This window comes from Anser brachyrhynchus (assembly GCF_964034855.1).
Source record: "Anser brachyrhynchus genome assembly, chromosome: 4".
NCBI lineage: Eukaryota > Metazoa > Chordata > Aves > Anseriformes > Anatidae > Anser > Anser brachyrhynchus.
Window position 1 is genome coordinate 33,052,222 of NC_137698.1, and position 17,947 is coordinate 33,070,168.

The window sequence follows — 17,947 nt, forward strand, 5'->3', positions numbered from 1 at the left end:
TACCAGTATTCTCATTCACTAGACATTTTTTCACTAAGTTTCTTTTTTCTTTTCTTGGTGTTTTTGTTATTTTTGTTGTTCTGTTCTGTTTTTGCAGGGTCTTTTTCCCCTCCACAACCTTCACCATCGTTTCTTCTGTCACAATGCTCTTCACTCCTGCCTCTCTGACAATCACACCCCAAAATCCTTCCCCCGCTGCCGAACTGCAGCCCAGGCAGGCTCATCATCACATCTGAGCAGCTTCCACAGGTGCACTAAGCAGGACATCTCACCAGCACCACGTGCGATCTGCTCGTGGCCCAGCCCTTCCTGGGCTGTGCAGCCGTGCGTGGATGGCAGCCTCCTGTTTCCGTACAGTTCTGCCTGAGCGAGCATGCTGCTCCAAGCCTCGGCTGGAGGATGCAGGTCGAGGAGCTTCTGCAGAAAGAAGGAGCCAAGTGGGCAGGACAGGCTCGCTGGGCCAGTCAGAAATGCTGAGGGTTTGGAAAAACTGCTGTATCCTCACCTGGCTTCTTGTCCTGTCCTGCAATGGGAAACCACCACGCAGGACAGCGGCAGGCAGGAAAGCTCCACCAGGATGGGAACGCTCCCTCACCTCGGGCTCCGAAATTGGGAAACCTGTCCCTCCCACCTCCCTCCGCAGGCATGGGATAAACAGGCATCTCCACATGCACCTCAAAGAAGCTGAATTAAACCCTTCCCCCCCACACGCAACACAAGGAGCCAGAGGAGACCAGCCTTCCACCACCTCAAGCTCTGTCCCAAAGTGACTCTCCAACAGTCACCCCGGTCGGTGCCCAAAGCAGGCATTTCGCCACCAGTGAGATCACGTACCCATGGTGCGGACGGGTCCTGCCTCTTCCTCGGTGTCAGCTCCAGGTCATGTGGGGGGTGAACCTTGCCTGGCTCTTGCATTGTTTTGAAATGTATACATTTTTTTTTTTTATCCTGACTGGTGCAACCTGGTCACCTTAACGCCCTCTACGCTGACCTGCTCTCAAGCAGCAGATGGGCAATGCCACAACAGCACTGTAATCGTATGGGACACCACACTATAATCAGTAGCAGCAATGCCATGGTGTCTTAGGGCCTCTGTACACAGCAGATTTCCCCGTCAGCCACTACTTTGCTGTCATCTCCTTGCAGCCCCACAGGCTGTGGCACCAGCTCCCCTCCCAGCAAAACCCTGGAGAGGGACAGAGCTGCTGCACCCCTGGGTGTGCACCTCCTGGGGCATTCACGACACCAAGCAGTACTTACTAACACCAGTAGCACCGCTACTCCAAAACACTGGGGATTTGTGGCAGTGCAGGAGGCAAGCTGCTAAGGCCCCGCTCCAGCCACTACTGCTTCAGGCCGAGGGGCTGGGGCCGATGCCCAGCTGCACCTACACTGTCCCGGCCCGGCTCCCACGGGAGCCAGCAGTCACTGGCCCATAGCTTCAGCTGGGCCCTGATTTCACACTGGGTAAAAACACAAACTTTTTACATTTCAGACGTTTGTAATACATAGTCTTTGTTGGTCTGCTCTACTTTTCAAGTAGAGCAAACGGCTTCACATGCCAATTTCTGCATTAATCCCAGAAAAGACAAGCCAGCCCTTCAGAACAACATCTAACGTCCACAACTCCGAAGTTTCACCAAAGTACATCTTCACAGTCTAAGCGCTGCCTCAGCAGCAACACTCAGGCAAGTATAATTACTTTAAACTTTAGAAGTAGTGCTTTTATCTTCTACCAAACATAACGATTTTTTAATGAATTACAGCAATTTATCCTTGAATAAAACTGTTGTATCACGTCAAATAATTGCCTGACAAAACCCGACCAGTTTTGCCTTTTATCCTGCAGCTCTCTCAGGCTTCAGCCCCACCGTGCAATGACAGCTGATAACACCACAGCGTATGCGAGGATGGCTTCCAAACCGAGCGAGGCGTGCATGCAGGCCCCACCTGTCTGTAGGACGCCCTGTCTGAAACAGATGAGGGATTAACAGCTTCTGCAAGGAAGTCGTCGAGGACGTGGTGCACCTCGTTGCTCTGAGTATAGCGAGCTGGACACAGAACAGACAGAAGGTCCGAGCCTTAAAAAGCGCGCGCAAGCACACTGTCGGTTGGTTGGGGAAACTGCACCTTTTATCCAAGAGCGCCACGGCTATGGAGTTAAAACAGTGTCATACGTAGGAACCTCAAGACCTTGGACATCACACAGAGGATCCTCCTCACAAATAATACAAAAACAAGAGCACATCTGTTTTTTCTCTCTCTTCAGTGCTAAACACATCACACTGAGACCATTGGCTCGGAGTCAAGGAAGTCTCCACAGCTGCTCTTTGTTCCAGGGGTATTCCCGACGGCAAAGCAACACGCCGCTCAGGCAAACGTGGACCTACGTCTCAAATGCCTAGGGACCGCATTCAAGCCCATACACTTGCGTGCATACAGCCTAAATTTTGCTTTGATACTTGACTGCCAAACCTGTTTTCATTCTCACTAGTACAAAGCAAACACCTACAGCTCTAAGACTGCATGGAGTTGCTTGATCCCACCAAACCCTTGTACTGCCTGTGGAGGAACTCTCCAGAAGTGCTCACCGGGGCAGGAGGCACCAGCAGAAGGAATATGCCGGGTGGCAAAATTATGGTTTAATTTTGAGAACCCAAAGTTGCAGAAACAATTGAAGCAGCTTCACAAGGAAGGTCGAGACCTCAATGCACCAACAAACTTTAAAGACATCAGGCACTAACATTTGGATCCGCTGCCTGCCAAACACTGTCAGCTCTGAAAGAATCCTGCAGGAGTTGACAGCAGATGTTCCAAGTGGCTCAAAACTGGTCCATAAAGCTACAGCAAGTCTAAGGCTCTTTATTAAAAAGAACTCCACTTCAAACCCTCTTGCAAGGGGGAGAAGACCCCCAGTAAATCGGGGGGGGGGGGGGGGGGGGGGAACTGCAGTGTGAAAACATGACAGCATTCAGAGCACGTAGAGCGGAATAAAGAGCAGTAAAATAAGACTTAACTTTCCACTAGATTACATATCAGCATTCACGCATGACTTAAAAAAAGCTGGGAAAGTCCCACTCAGAAGATAAATATACATGTGCTACCAACAAGGCAGATAATAGCAGAGACTCAGATAAGCAGAATATGAACTGCTCACTTATTACTTCGTTTTATCCACTTCGTAAAGCTGAGACTGCCTATCCATTTTAATTCAAAGACTTCAAATTAACTTATTTTCATCATTGATGAGATATGTGACAAAGGGATTAACCTTCAGTCTCTCAAAGAAAATAACCAGGTGCCAGAGAGAAATATTAAAACAATGGACAGCTACATATATATATATATATATATATAAAATAAATACATAAATAAAGCTTTATTATATACAGAAGAAATACTAAGAATGTATGTCAGATCAATATTAACTTAAGGTCACTTTTTATTCTTTACATATACCATTTGGGTTTCTGAAAGTCTTCCCAAGCAGAGTGAAGTTGGTGAAATTATCATTCCATCGACATACAAGCCTGTCCAAAGTCCAGATCAGCTTCAAATTTTAGGAATGCAAATGAACTGAGGTCATGCATAAAGAAGGCTCAGCTACATGACTATAAGTGTCATCATCTGCCACCATCCCATCACCTGAAAGAACAGTTTCTAAACAAGCTAGGCTTACAAAGTAGGGCTGTTTTCTGCATTTCTTATGTTTCCTGAAGCAGCAATGCTGTTGTGAACAAGTATTTAACATAACTTTTTCCTTCTCACAAAGTTCAACCTCTAACCAAAACACAAGAAAATCATGAACCAGGGGAAAGACACCCTGAGCTTTCAACGGCACTGAATGTTTTGCATTATTTTCACTTTCTCCCTTCTACGTCCAAGCCCTTACAGCTTCTTCATGTGTCTTCACAAAGTTTTACAGTAAAAGTCAGCTTTTATCAGGCAGTAACAAAACCCATTATTTTGCACTTCTAATTTATTAATTTTGATGTCTGTGGATTTCAGGTATATGGGTGGGTTAGATAGGAAACGGCTAACTACTGGTTCACTGGGTACTGCAGCAGATATCTTGTACTAGACAGGGAGCTATCAGAAGCCAAGAGGTTCACAAAAAAAAAAGAAGAGGGCTGTCTCACCATCCTCTTGGAGAGTACTGCTCTATTTTGAATTCTCAGCACAAAACTTCAAGGCGATAGGTTCTGATTGAGAAATTATTGTGTTTAAAGCTTATATAAAGCCCATTTGTTCTACAGAAAACAAGGTCTGTAGACTATACAAAAAAAATGATTTGGCCTCATCTACTCTCATTTCCATTGCACCTTCCTAAACTTACCAGGACTAAAAAAATGCAGCGTAACTTATACATCGCTTTGGGGACAGGAAGAGAGAGAGAGAGAGAAGAGGTGACCATTGACACAGCCTGGTTTTGCTCTCCAGCTTCCGTATCTCAGGCAGCAGGCTGGACATACCCAAACAGCAAGCCCCTCAGAGGACAAGACAGGCACCTAAACTAATCACGCTGCCCCACACGCTTCTCCTTGGCTTACCTGATGAAAGCACGCTCTTGTACATATGTAAAGCAAGTATTTGCAGTGAGTACTCAGAGTTCTGCAAAAGCACCAACACATATCACCACCACATGCAAATACCGTATCTGATAGACTTGTCCTGCCCCTGACAGGGACAGTACTGCTTTGTCCCATCAGGAAGGGGGGAGCTGGCCGTTCCTCAACAACCACCACAACAAAAGAAGTCTCTGCCCTAAGCAGCTGCCAAAGAAAGTGGATCAAAACTCATGTTAAGACAATACAACTGAAATGGTTCAGAACTCAGGCCTGAATCCTGAATTTATAACCAAGACTGAACTGAAAGCGGTAGTGATAATGTATCTGTTTTCATTTCCTGTCCATGTTTTTACCTACATTAGTGTGGCAAACACCAAAATGACCAAAAAGGCTCCTTCATCCGATTGCTTCCAAGTCACCACCTGGACTCACAGCCAGGGTGGGAACTCTGCTTTCCCAGGGCACATTTCCTATTCAAATTGAAATACGTCAATGTTACAAACTGGGCTGTATCAACCTCTGATTCTCTAGGAAGATGGGAGGAAGGTAACAGCACTGCCCATTAACACTTCACCGCACTGCTTCGGAGACACTTCAGGTAACCCCATATGCAACTTACTGAAATCAAGCCAACGTGCTGGCACTGATGATTCACGAGTGGATTGTTTGTAAATTCCCAAAAGCCACCAAGCTGCTTTATTTTTTCTACTCTGTAATGATTTGCCAAATTTCTAATGGCAGGAAAACTACGACTCCAAATGCTTACAGGGTGTCAATTTTCAGATTGCTGACAATGGTCTATTATTCCAGATGTCCATCTTTTAACTGCATAATGGTAAGATTAAAATTACTGAGAATTATGCCCTCTTAAGGAGAACTAAACAGCAGCTCTTAGGGAAGCAAAACTTATTTAGTAATAATAAATTTATAGATATAAAGCTAAACCTTTTGCGGCCCACTGCCCACAAATCAGAAGGATTATCTTGAGATTAACACTCATGTGAAGTTCATTATTAGTGTATTAAAATGTAAAAGCAGAAGGATAAGAAGAGAGCTCCTACTCCAAACTACGTGTATTACAGAAGTAGCATGCATGGGTGAAGGTGACACCGAGATTACGATTGAGACAATGACAAACGTGCCACAGCAGCTGTTTGCTTTCGCTATTTTTTTCCCTCTCTCTAAACACACAGTGCCCTTACATCCCCTTCTCCAAAAGCAGGCAGGTTAAGCTGGTCGAGAAGGACGTCTGGGTACCAGGCTGACCCGCAGAGCACTCGCAAAGATGGTGCATTTGGGGCGCACTCTTGTCCCAGCGTACAGGCTACGCGTACTTTAGCAAAAGCCTTAAAAAAATTAAAACCACCCGTCCAGGCAGCAGGAAGAAAGAGGAAGACAGGACAGAGGAGACTGCAGAAGGAAGCCACAAGGTCAGGTCCATAGCCTGGATGAGGAATGGGCTTGCCAAAAAACCCATTCTCCTTGGGAGGAGTGCGGTGGTGATGCTAACCCCCGGAGGAGCGCAGCCTCCACACGCAGCTCTGGTTCAAAGGTCCAGCACAGCCAGAGGAAGAGCCCAACGAAGGAGCGTCGTGCACATTTGCAGCTGACACTACTGCAGAAAGAACAGCCCCCAGCAGCCCCCGCACCATACGCACCCTTCTGCCATGGCTGCAAAGGAAAGCGGAGAACAATCCCAGGCTGATGTTAACCTTGCAAAAACTAAGACAAAGAAGCGCTTTGAATCCAGAGTCGTCTTGTGATCCAACGTGTAGAGCTGCATAAGGTAGGGGATAGTACAGGGACAACAGAGAGGGCAAGACAGACTCTTTCTTTTGCTGTGCAGGCTTGAAAATACAACCATTTCAGGCATGGCCTGGACAGGAACTAAGAGAGCAAAGAAATGCTGTCATAGTAAGATATGCAAAAGATCTGTGGAAAAGCCAGAAAGCCAGAAAGTGGGAAGAGAAAATGAGGAAGAAATTAAGAGAATGAGAGAAAGAAAGAAAGAGATGGGTCATCACAATGTGAAACCCGGTTCATTTCTCTGTTTCAAATGGGTCATTACAGGCGAGAAAGTTTCCTCCAGCAGCACAAATACAGCTTCTTCAGAAACACTGATCTCTGTGCAAACAATAACCTCACAGCCCCAGCTGGGAGGAGACCATCACTGCCAGAGCAGAAATGGGGGTAGGGACAGCCTGCATGGCTTTTCAAAGCAGCACAAACCATGAAGTGTTATGCAAGTGTTAATCCTCAATTGCTAGACCAAGACTGACTTCATTTCTCAAAGTCAATTTGCCACCCGTAGATGGGGAAGTCCCCTCTAGGTCAGTGTACAACCTAATGTATAGATCAAGCTGTCACTGTCCTGATGATGGGCATCTTTCAGGCCAGGAGGACTCACAACAGCGGGCTCAAATTCATACCCCACCAGTTGTTTTTGTTTTAAATTCAAACAGACAGTGTATGCTTGAGATGTATGGCGGTGTATTGTGGCAGTGTATCAAAGACAAATTGAACCTGGTGATGCATCACCTTTAAAATACTCCAGTGAGGGTCAAATAGGACCCGTGCCACAGACAGGAGTTTGACAAATCTTTGCACGATGCAGTAGGAGTGCCTCATCTGCCACTAGCTCCAGCTCCGAAGCAGCCGTAGCATCAGCTCCTCAGCCTGGTCTGAAACAGTGCAGCTGGCCCGGCTGCTGTTCTCATCTCAGAAATGGTTGAAAGTGACTCTGAAGTAAATAAATAAACGGGTAGCTGACTCATTTGCTAGCACACAGCACTGGCATGCAATAAAGTGGGGGAAAAAAACAGGTCTTTTACTCCCTGTGTCAGCAGACAAGCAACACAATTGCAAAAGGACCGGTATTTTGGAAGAAGCAATGCACATAAGGAGCACAGCTGTCCCTAACAGCACGTAATGCAAAGTTCATCAAGGCAAAGTTCATCAGTGAATGAATTACAACACATAAATCAGAGATAAAAAGATTAAAGAAACAAGAGTTCAGTATGCCACCCTGGCCATGCCTGGCAGAAGCCTAACAGAGCAGGAATAATGCTGATAGCTCCTTCCAAAACAATTTGTTTCTTCGTCTACAAGAGATCCCTTAACTTTGTCAACCTTCCAACAATTTTCTCTAGTAAGCCTTTCTTATTCTAGCTTCAAGTGATCCTCTTCAGTCCCTACAGGGAACCCAAACATTAGAGGTAGGTGCATACATCTCATTCCTACTCCCTGACTTCTATGCTCATTTCTTTATGCATCCAATAAAACTTAAAAAATGACAGTCCCTTGGTGATTTGTTGAAGTTGTAAGATACAACCTCAATGATGTATCAATTAAACACAAAAGTTAGCCCATATCAAAGTATTTTGGTGCAATTCAGTGAGAACACTGCATACTGTACAAGTGTGTTATTTTATGCCATAGCAACTAAAAAGCCTTTTCCCAAGAAGAAATGTAGCTTTATACATGTAAATATATACAGACATGTATATGAATAGACACACACATATACATGTATATACACATGCACAGATGCCTCATTCTTTCTAAAAAGTCCAAAATAATTTAAAACTTAATGAAAGCAATTCTCAGTATTACGAGTTAGGACCAAGCATATATGCAAGGAAAAGTCTTCAACTAATTTTTCAAATACTTTGGGTGGGGGAAGGGGTAAATTTAATGGCAATTACATGATTAGTGGTACTCAGTACAAGCTTAGGTTGAAAACACTGCTTTCGGATGGTTCCTTTTGAACGGTTTAGTATCATACACTGACATTCCCAAATGACTTTTCGGCTTTTCCTTTTGAAACAATTTCTCAATGGATACTCATTTTAATAAAAAGTTTAAAAAGCAAATGCCACACAAAACAATGTTTTGTTTACACTTGGACATTTGAATCAAATCTTTTTTTTTCCCCATCTTCAGTAAGAAAAAGTAGAAGAGAAGAAAACAGGTTGATCCTAAACTATTTTTCAATCTTTCTTTTCCCGAGTCAGCCACCACCAAAGCTAATTATCTGGCTCGCAAGCTTAATACCAGCCCCATGCCATTACTTTCCAAGAACTGGACTGTCATATTATGGCACTAAGATCACAGGCTTTTTTGAAGGATGAGTCACTCACATAAGTTTTTGGCTTTCCAAAGTGACTTAACAGACAGCCCTTAGTGCCAGACTCATCTGTACCTCTTGACTGCAGAAGGGATGAAGTTGTGGCCAGTGAGAAATTGCCACATATGAACTTGTAGGGTGAAGCTAGGCTAATTCCTGCAGAAAAAATTATCACTACATCTCTTAAGTATCTGCAGGAGTGTTGACCACCTGAGTAATTTTGCAGTTTGTGCACCATGTCTGCATTGCTGTTTCACAGTAAACCCCGCACTTCCCAAATGTTAGTTCAAACCTTTTCAGATCACCAACTTTATTCCTCCTCGGTGATGTTAAACATTTCGCTGATCAACGCCAGGAAAAGGCAGCATGTCCTATCTTTACCTTCCAATGTTTCCTCCATGTCTGAGGCACTGTTCCACAGACAGCAAAAAATTTGGGATGAGGAACAATCCCACTGTGCAATCAAGAGAGGTGAAAGAGCCAGGCACCAGCTGTGACTCCAGCGGCTGGAGCATCCCAGCAGCAGGAACCCACCTGAGACCGGTACCCCCAGTGAGCAGCTGCAGTCCACTGGTCAAATTCTTGGAGATCAAAGTCAAGCACCAATGCATGACTTAACTCACTGGATCACGCTTGTAATTCTCCTATTATTTGATACCTATCTACTGAAAGCAAAACATGCTTCAGGTAAAGGCTGCAGGATGTCCTCTCACTGATTATATACCATACTCTTATTGTCTCTCTCTCTCCTTTCTCACAGACTATTAATACATGCCACATTCACAGTACACAACAGTATTTGCTCCATGTGTTTTACTGAGTGCAACCTGGTACAACTGTTATTTAACACATCAGCTTGGAATCTGGTTTCTCAAAGCCCCCCACTTGAAGTCCTCAAAACCACATATTAACAATGTCATACGTACCAAAACTCCTTTTTGCTTTTGATAGTCCAATGTAGTTCTTTAAAGCAGAAAGCTAAAGCTTATTCTGCTGCTTTAGCAAAAGCACAGTAAAGTAATAAGCTTAAATCTTCAAAATTTAACTTCCAGCTGTGACAAGTGAATATTCACCAGCATGAAGGAAAAAAAAAAAAAAAAGACTTTTCAGTCAACACCTGTCATTGACTTTCTTCTAACACCCTGAACCAAGTTATTTTTCTGGAGAGCATCTTTTCACTGACCACGTGCAAATGCAAGAAACAATTTTTAAGGAAACGTGAAGCTTTTTTAACAGGCTAGTCCAAATAAGCATGACTAAACATGTTAAAGACTGTGGCCTGAAGCAGTACATCCAGCAAGTATCTACGAACCATCATTTCTTATTTTAGAGTCTGATCCAGAGAGACAGAAAGCAGAGGAAAGCAACCTGTGGTAGCAGACAAGCAATCAGAAAGGCAAGAATTGCAGACTGGAAATTAAGGAGTTGCAAATTACCCTTTTTTCACTCAAGGCAACAGGAAACCTATGGATCTCCATATCAACCACTTCCCATTCACCTCTGAACCAGCTCTTTACAAAAAATGGTATTTTGGCAATGCCTTGTCACTTTCACGCAAACTTCTCTATTTAATCAAGTTCACCCTAAGACAGAAATGATGAGACAACATCCATCCCTCCAGAGCACTCACCCAAAAACAAGAGCAAAAGACCACCACCCCACATGGAAGATCCTGTGCTGCACATGCAATACACAGGAAGCCAGTTAACAGACCGTTAATGCTTTAGTATTTTTTAAAGTAGGTTAACAAGCTCCCAAGAGAGCCCATTAACTTAGAATTAAAATTGAATAAAACAATGTTTTGGGAAGAGACTTTCTCCTTTATGCCCCAAGACGCTGAACTCTCTCTGCTTTCTTTGGCTCTGGGGAAAATTTTGATTTCTCTGTCTCCATTAACGTTTGTTCACACCACTGCTCTAACGTTCTTTGCTTCTGGTGCTCAAGGGGCTCCACATCAAGCCTCAGTATCTTCAGCTGATTTCCCTAGGGCATGCTGGCAGACAACGAGATGGAGATAATGCAACCTCTCAGGTTCTGCTGCTATAGGAAAAGGAAATCCCCATGATTTCAGCACACATAAAACAAGGGAATGAAAGCTCATCTGGAAAGAAGCTCTTACCCTTCTAACAGATCTTTGCTACATACAGCCTACACTCTAACATTCCTTCGATACACACAGATCAGTGTTTACGTACTACAGCAAACTACAACAGCTTAAAAGATGCACAGAAATCAGTGTGTGTTTAGGCAAGCTTCCTGAAGCATCTGAGTCTATGACAATAGAAGGATGTTTCCATCCGTGTAACAGTGAGCCTTGGAAGCTTTACTTTCAGAAAACAAGTTCACTAATGGAAATGAGTAATTACTAGAAAATCTTTAAGCACCTGTAGGACAAAAAGAAACCAAACCACTTTTTCCTATCTGAGGATCAAGAACTATTTATCTCTCAACTGTATTTTTATTGCCATATTAGCCAATCACTCCATCCACCTCCTGAGAGAGAGAGGCAGGTGAAGGGGTTATTTTCCCTAAAACACATCTCTTGCTACTAACAAAAGTCTCAGTAACCACCTTAAGCACAGCATTTGAGACTGTTGTCTTCTAACTATGTCTCAAGAAAGAGAGCATGCTTCGGCACGCAGTGAAAATTTTGCACCAAAACCATAGTAATCCCCAGCTGAAAGACAGAAGGTTCTGTATTTGCGCAGAGAAAATGCCAGCTTTCAACAGTTTACCCCCTCCCAATCCTCTTCTCAAAGAGGAGAGAAAAAAGATTTTTGTTCTCCGCACAGATATGAATCAGAGGATGTAGGTAAGCACAAACTGTCAGTGACACCTGTTAGAGGCAGCAGTAACGCTGCCATCCTGTTTCTACACCACCTTTGTCATTTCCATGTAGATGAGGCACAAGAGCCCTACGCTGATGCTGGGTCCAGGAGAGAGGGTTCCTGAGGGGGCAGTGAAAGGGAGAAAAAAAGCTCTGAAGAAGTATTGCAGCGCAGGACCAGCAGATCAAAACCATCCCCTTTCTACTCCCATGCTTACCCCTGCTGCCAACTCCCAGCAATGCTTGCGTTTTTAACAGATCTACTCACTCTCAAACCCTAGCTAAGGGCAAAGACATGAGATAAATGAGAAAAGCATTTCAGGCAAACTACAGCCGTCAGAACATGGTGGTGTTACACGTGTTTATTTTAAGTCTTGTGATCTTTGTGACTGGCATGGCATGGAAAGCTGTACCCACATTAACACATACCAAAGGAAGGAAGTGTTTCACTGGTAGATGTCCAAGCATTTTAATCTAGACACTTAGAGGAAACAAAATGTGTGTTCAAAATATAAAATCTGCAGCGCTATTTACCCAACCCTCCAAAACAGAGGAGGCCTGGTGTTAAGGAAAGAGCAGAGTTGAAGGCTACGTTTAACAGCTTTATTACTTATCTGATTTTAAAAAAATAAAAAATAAAGCAAGCTATTTATTGTTCCACAGCAACACATTAATAAGTCTTTGGCTTTAAATCTTCCTTATCCCCACAGTACACATTAACACTCCAAGACTACTTACGTTTGCAAGTTTTGGAACTGAAAATCATCTTCTTGTTTAAAGAAACAACTTACAAAATATAAAGCAGAACTGATGAACACAGTATTTTTTCTGTGTAAAAGCGATGAAAAGTAAACGCAGTTTAGAGATGGAATAAAGAGAAACAGATGCAAGAGGGCATTTAGGTCTTGCATATGCTGTACACTGTTTTTTGGCTCTGCTAACAAATTAATATTAACATCAGTTGAGAAACTAGTAAGTCACACGTATTGAAAATGTATTTAATACACAGCAGAAAAACATCATTTTTAGTAATCTGCCCAATTACACTTCAATATTTCCTAAAGTAAAAAAAGAAAAAAAAACCTTCAATACTCATTTCCATTTAAGTTTTGCTTACCTCTGCTCTTGTGGATGTTCCTCCACATCCTCCTCAGAATCAGCCTAACAAAGAAAGAAAATACCACGTAAGGATCTCAGAATTGCAACAGCATGCACTGGACATATGCACCATTTCTAACCCCTCTGAAGTTCGACTCTATTCTAACTTGTCTGGAAAAAAAAAAAAATCAAAAATCTAAAATTCCTCCAGCGATTCCTTTGTGGTCCAAGTAAGGTGGATGTTGGCCATCCCACTTGCGGTTACAGCTCGTTTTGCCAAATAAATGGTGTCTTATCATGGCTATTCCATTATTTTTTCAAACGTTGATTTAACAGACTTATTTTCCATTTATACCAATGCATCTAAGATTCTGTTCATACATACAATTTCAATCTGAAAACATCAATTGCCCTCAAGCTACAGGAAGGCTGATTATTTCCACCTTCAAATTACGTGCCCTGTGTAAGTAAATGTCATTCACCAGTATCTGAGCAAGCATGATGTGTAAAACCTTGAAATTCAGGTCACACGGTAACGCCAAAAGCAAAGGCAAGGCAGCAAGTTCTAACTAAGGCAGCAAGATCCCAAACCCAGATCTTACCAACAATCAGCAAAACGTACAAAAATCGTGCAGAGCTTAAGCTTACAGCACAGCAGCTCAGCTCAATTGTTGGACAAAGGTAATTTTCGAGCCGTGCAGGAAACAAACCATGGCAGCTTGCAGCTGACCACTAAACACTTTGAAGTGTCTAAAGAAATGAACTCAAGCGTTGGTTCAACGAGCTCCCTGCAGGAAATCCATTTAAAACAAGCAGGTAGCCGTGTTCTGGACCGGCTGAAATTTCCAGGAGAGCTGTAGGTATAATTCAAAGCGGAGCATGTTACAGCAGCCCAATCTGCTCTGATGTAATGAGGCACAACTTCGGGGCGATTAACATTTTCGAGATGAGGTCACGGTTCTCCTGCCAAGCACAGCTGGTAAGCTTTCCCAGCCACTGCAGAAGCAGGTGATGGTTCCACAAGACACCAGATAAGACTGTAGCAATGAAAAGGTAGGAAAAAAAATAAAAAGAAAACTTTAAAATTAAGAGAGAAAACCCTCCACCACTCCTCCCACACATTTTCCATTTAACTGCATCACTCACAGGCCACAAGACACTAGCTTTCACCAGCTTTTGTTTTCTCTACACAATGGGGGAAAAAAAAAAAATCACTTCGTCGTCTAGGTCCATCGCGTGGTTCTGCAGCACGGGCCCACCTGGAGGTCCTGTGGCCAGTGTTCATGGAGGCCTGGCAACCTCCTCCAAAGACCAAGCAGGCAAAGGTTTGCTAGACCCTACCTGAAAGGCACAACACAAAAGCACCACCCATTTTCCAGTTTCTCCAAGCTCGTGCCACATTTCCAGGACCTTGGTACCATAACACACAAAATCAGAGGACTCCTCATCCACCTCTCCCAGGAACAGCTTTTCTGCCACACAGACTGGCAATCTATCCTCATTTTAAATGGCTTAACTCTTCCTTTAAATGGTTTAACATCTGCCAGGCATTAGAAACCTGGGACTGTCATTACAGTGTTCACTCTTAACACTCATTATCTTTGCATTGACTACTTCTCTTCTTCATGTTTTGTTAAGCAATGACGAAGAAAAACGTTCCCAATCTATGGTGCGGCCACAGCATGAAAATTCAACTGTGCAAGAAAAAAAAATATATAAATAAAACCATGCTTGACTTAGGAGCACGCATGAAGAGCTCCATTTCCAGCGTTCTCCAACCTTCTTCCCTCCTCTGTATATGTCACGTATACGTCATGCTACACACAGACTGAGGATTTAAAAAAGAAAAAGAAGGCAAAGCCAGCAAGCTTTATCCAGCTACAATTTTGCCATACAAGTACTACGAGGGGCTAGAAGGAAACAGCTCCTGAGGCCGAAACGCAGGCCACAGCAGCCTATCCATGACAGGAAAGAAAAAAAAAAATCCCCTTTCTCCAAACCTCATCCTGAATACAGGCAGGCGCTTATCTTGTGCCCTGAAAGAGCCTCCCTCATGTCACACAAGGCATGAGAGCCTGGTCTGACAGTTTCTGCATAATCTGCATGGCCAGCCAGTCTCAAAGTCATATCAGCACCATCCAGAAGCTCAACTGGGAGGCTGGAAGAAGCCTTTTAACAGCCCAAAGAGGAACATAATCCCACCCTAAGTCTGTCTCGGGCTTTCACACAATTTGTGTGCCTTCAGACAAGCCCTGCTTTGAAGTAGGTGACTCCGTATATTCAATTTGTGCATGGCTGATAGGATATGCCTCTCTTAATGACATACTGCAGTGCCACATATCTCAGATACATATGCAAGATCAAGGTCTTCATCAGCTTTCGCAACTGGCAGACTAATTAACCTTATTAGCCCCTGAGCAGCACTGAAGAACAGGAACTGAAGACAAGTCTCTACTACACGGGCCAAAAGGAAAAGAAAAAAATATGTATCTTTCAGACCTAGACAGAATCTTTACGGGGAAAGCCCACACAGCTCCGTATTTGCCCCTTGCCTGTAACTGACTATAATACAGCAAATATTGTGGCACCTTCCTTTTTCTCCAAAATTCAATACCTGAAACATTATCACAATAATCTGAAATAAGCAGTCACTGTAACTTCCTACATGCCTGCAAAGAAATTCAAATGTACTCAAGGCGTTCCTCTAATGAAACATCTTGCTCATGTCCTACACACAACATGCATAGACAGAAGAAAACCCATTACATCAGATAGACACAAACAGACACGAGGAAAAAAAAAAGGTTGGTACATACTACCTTTGATGCCTTGCTGTCATTTTCAATCGTAAGACCTCAAATTTAGCCTTCATTATTTCACTTTAAAATTAAATTGAAGGGGCTAAAAGGAAAGCATTGAATGTCCTCCTCCATATATACCTAATTGGCTTGGCCCTGCCTTTAGATTCTCAGAGTAATTACCACAGCAGTCTCCGATGGAGATAATCACACTACATCAGTTCCCCAGTACCTCTTTTAAGTGGTGTCCATCATAAATAGCAGATGGCATTTGTGTCTCTCCTTTCATTTTTTTGTGGCTGTGGATACAGAAGGCCAGATCCCCTTACCATGCTTCTCCTTGAGTTCTTTTCTCTCCTCTTTAGAGGAAAAAAAAAAAACAACAAAAAACACACGTAACTAACTCCACTGCAGTTTTGCACTAAGTTTGACTGTGTATATTTGGAGCTTTTTCAGCCTTTCATGGTGAAGGGCTTGAGTGTCAAGTCCTACCCAAAGAGCTCTTCTCCTGAGCATTTCAGTTAAATAAGTATTAACAGGTTACATACAACCAAACCCACAAAATAATAAAGAGTTTGAATAAAAAACACAACTGCTTTAATCAAGGCTCTCCCAATTGGTATCTTCCACGTCAAAATCCTACTGGCTTTCCATTCATCTCCCAACCGTCAAGGCTGGCAAGACTTCATATTCTTCAGCATCAGTGACAAGTACCAGGAAGCAAAACAAAAATCCAGCCACCCTGGAGATGTTTCGTGTCATGATACTATAAAAAGGAGGTGGAGGAAGAGGAGGAGAACACAGGAGCTCTGCGGCCACACTACCTTTACAAAGAAAGAGGAACTCGGCCCTAAGGGAACACTGACACCACCTCGGGCTGGAAAACTGAGCCCATTTCAAAGCAAAAAGGAAGAAATACTAACGCTGGAGGAAGACGGATGGAAGCACGCTATCCTCCCCGAGTTCAGGGGCCCACGAACCCCCTCACAGCCCGCGACGCCCGGCCACCCTTCAGGCTTGGCCATGGGCCAGCAGCCGCAGGTGAGCCACCACCCCCTGCAGCCGGGGCGTTTTCAGAGGGAGCCAAAAGCAAGAGAAACGCTCCCAAGGAGAGGGGAAGAAAAAAAAGGCGTGAAGCTACACACAGGAGGGAAGTTGGGAGGGCGCCTGCAAACAATGAGAGGGAAGCAAGAGGAAACAGAAGGTAGAGTGACGAGGGTGGAGGCGTGTAGGCCGCCAGCGGCTCCGCTCCAGCGGGCGCATTCGCAGAGCGCACGCAGACACAGCGATGCTACGAGAGGCCTGTGGAACGACTACAAAGATTAAAACACCTCCCCCTTCCTTGTAACACGATTTCTTTATTCCGCTTGTGATCTTGAAAACAAAAGCAGGCACAGGCAACTTGGCAGCTGACTGGGCGACTGGCCGATCTAATTCCCATTCTCAAATGCTGCATGCAGCAAGAAATGCTCAAAATTGCTATGTCACAGACAGTTGATGATGCATGGAAAATAAGATAATAGTGCAAAGCCACTACAGAAAGGGAAAAGCATCATTCAGACAGTGCTGGTAGCCTGCCAAAGCCAGGCAAAAGGACTGGACAGACAGGACAAGCTCATCTCTACCCCGTTCAGAGCTCGCAACACGCGGGCAGGGTACAGGTACATTGGGAGAGTGGCACGCATGGCTCCTTCCTGGGATTCTTCCTTTCTGCATGGGAGGTCCTTGCTGTTGTGCTGCACTCCTTCCTGTCCGTCTGTCCTTCCTTTCCTCTCTCCTCAACAGAAGAGGAAGAAGGCGATCAAGAAACCAGGATGCTTCCCATGCCCAACGCCTTCCCCTGGGCCCATCTTTAAACAGATGGATGAATCTACTCGTGAGTATTCCCTGTCAAACAACATTTCTTACCCACTCAAGAGCCAGGAAGTTATTCATCCTACTAGATCCTTACCATCACATCACCACTGTTCTGGTCCAGTGACGCTGGCAATAACCGCCTGGGTGTCTACCTGGGAAAGCCTGCTCTCGCAAGGAAGAGAACATGGACAACCTCCTTACAGCAGCAAGTCAGATCCTTTTCTTTTTGTGGAGTGTGGCCACCAGCAAGCAGCAAATCTCTTGTGAGTTTAACCATCCCTCCAACACAGGAAGGGAAGTCAAATGTTAACAGGTGAAGAGGTTTTCTGAATCTCAAGAGCTAATGCTAACACCCCTGCCAAGCTCCTCACCAACCCATAAGGCAGCAGGGCGACAACGCTGAATTGTTTTCACTAGCTCAGACATAGCATAATAGGTACGTACCAAAGGTGATCGAAACAGGGCAACGCTTGGTCCCTCAGGAGCTCAGAGAAAAGCTACAAATAGCAATAGCAGGCCAGCGGCATTGCTCCTCATTAGAGGAGGAGTCAGTCCATCACTAAGGAGATGGCCCATCAACACATCCACAGGCACACAGAGAAGTCTCCTTTCCTCTTCCTGCTAACTGGAAAGGCAGCTTCAAATGGGTCATCCAGCCACAAGCCTGAAAAGA

The 17,947-nt window shown here is 44.2% G+C and overlaps 1 protein-coding gene across 3 annotated transcripts in view; it reads right to left on the minus strand.

The window, feature by feature from the left end:
• The window catches only part of TMEM131L (transmembrane 131 like), a 79,486-nt gene that overhangs the window by 59,441 nt on the left and 2,098 nt on the right, over positions 1-17,947 (minus strand). For all 3 annotated transcript variants that reach the window (XM_080590242.1, XM_080590243.1, XM_080590241.1), the window contains exon 3: positions 12,639-12,682. In XM_080590242.1, coding sequence (XP_080446368.1) covers positions 12,639-12,682 — 44 coding nt within the window. The remainder of the gene's footprint in view (positions 1-12,638; positions 12,683-17,947) is intronic.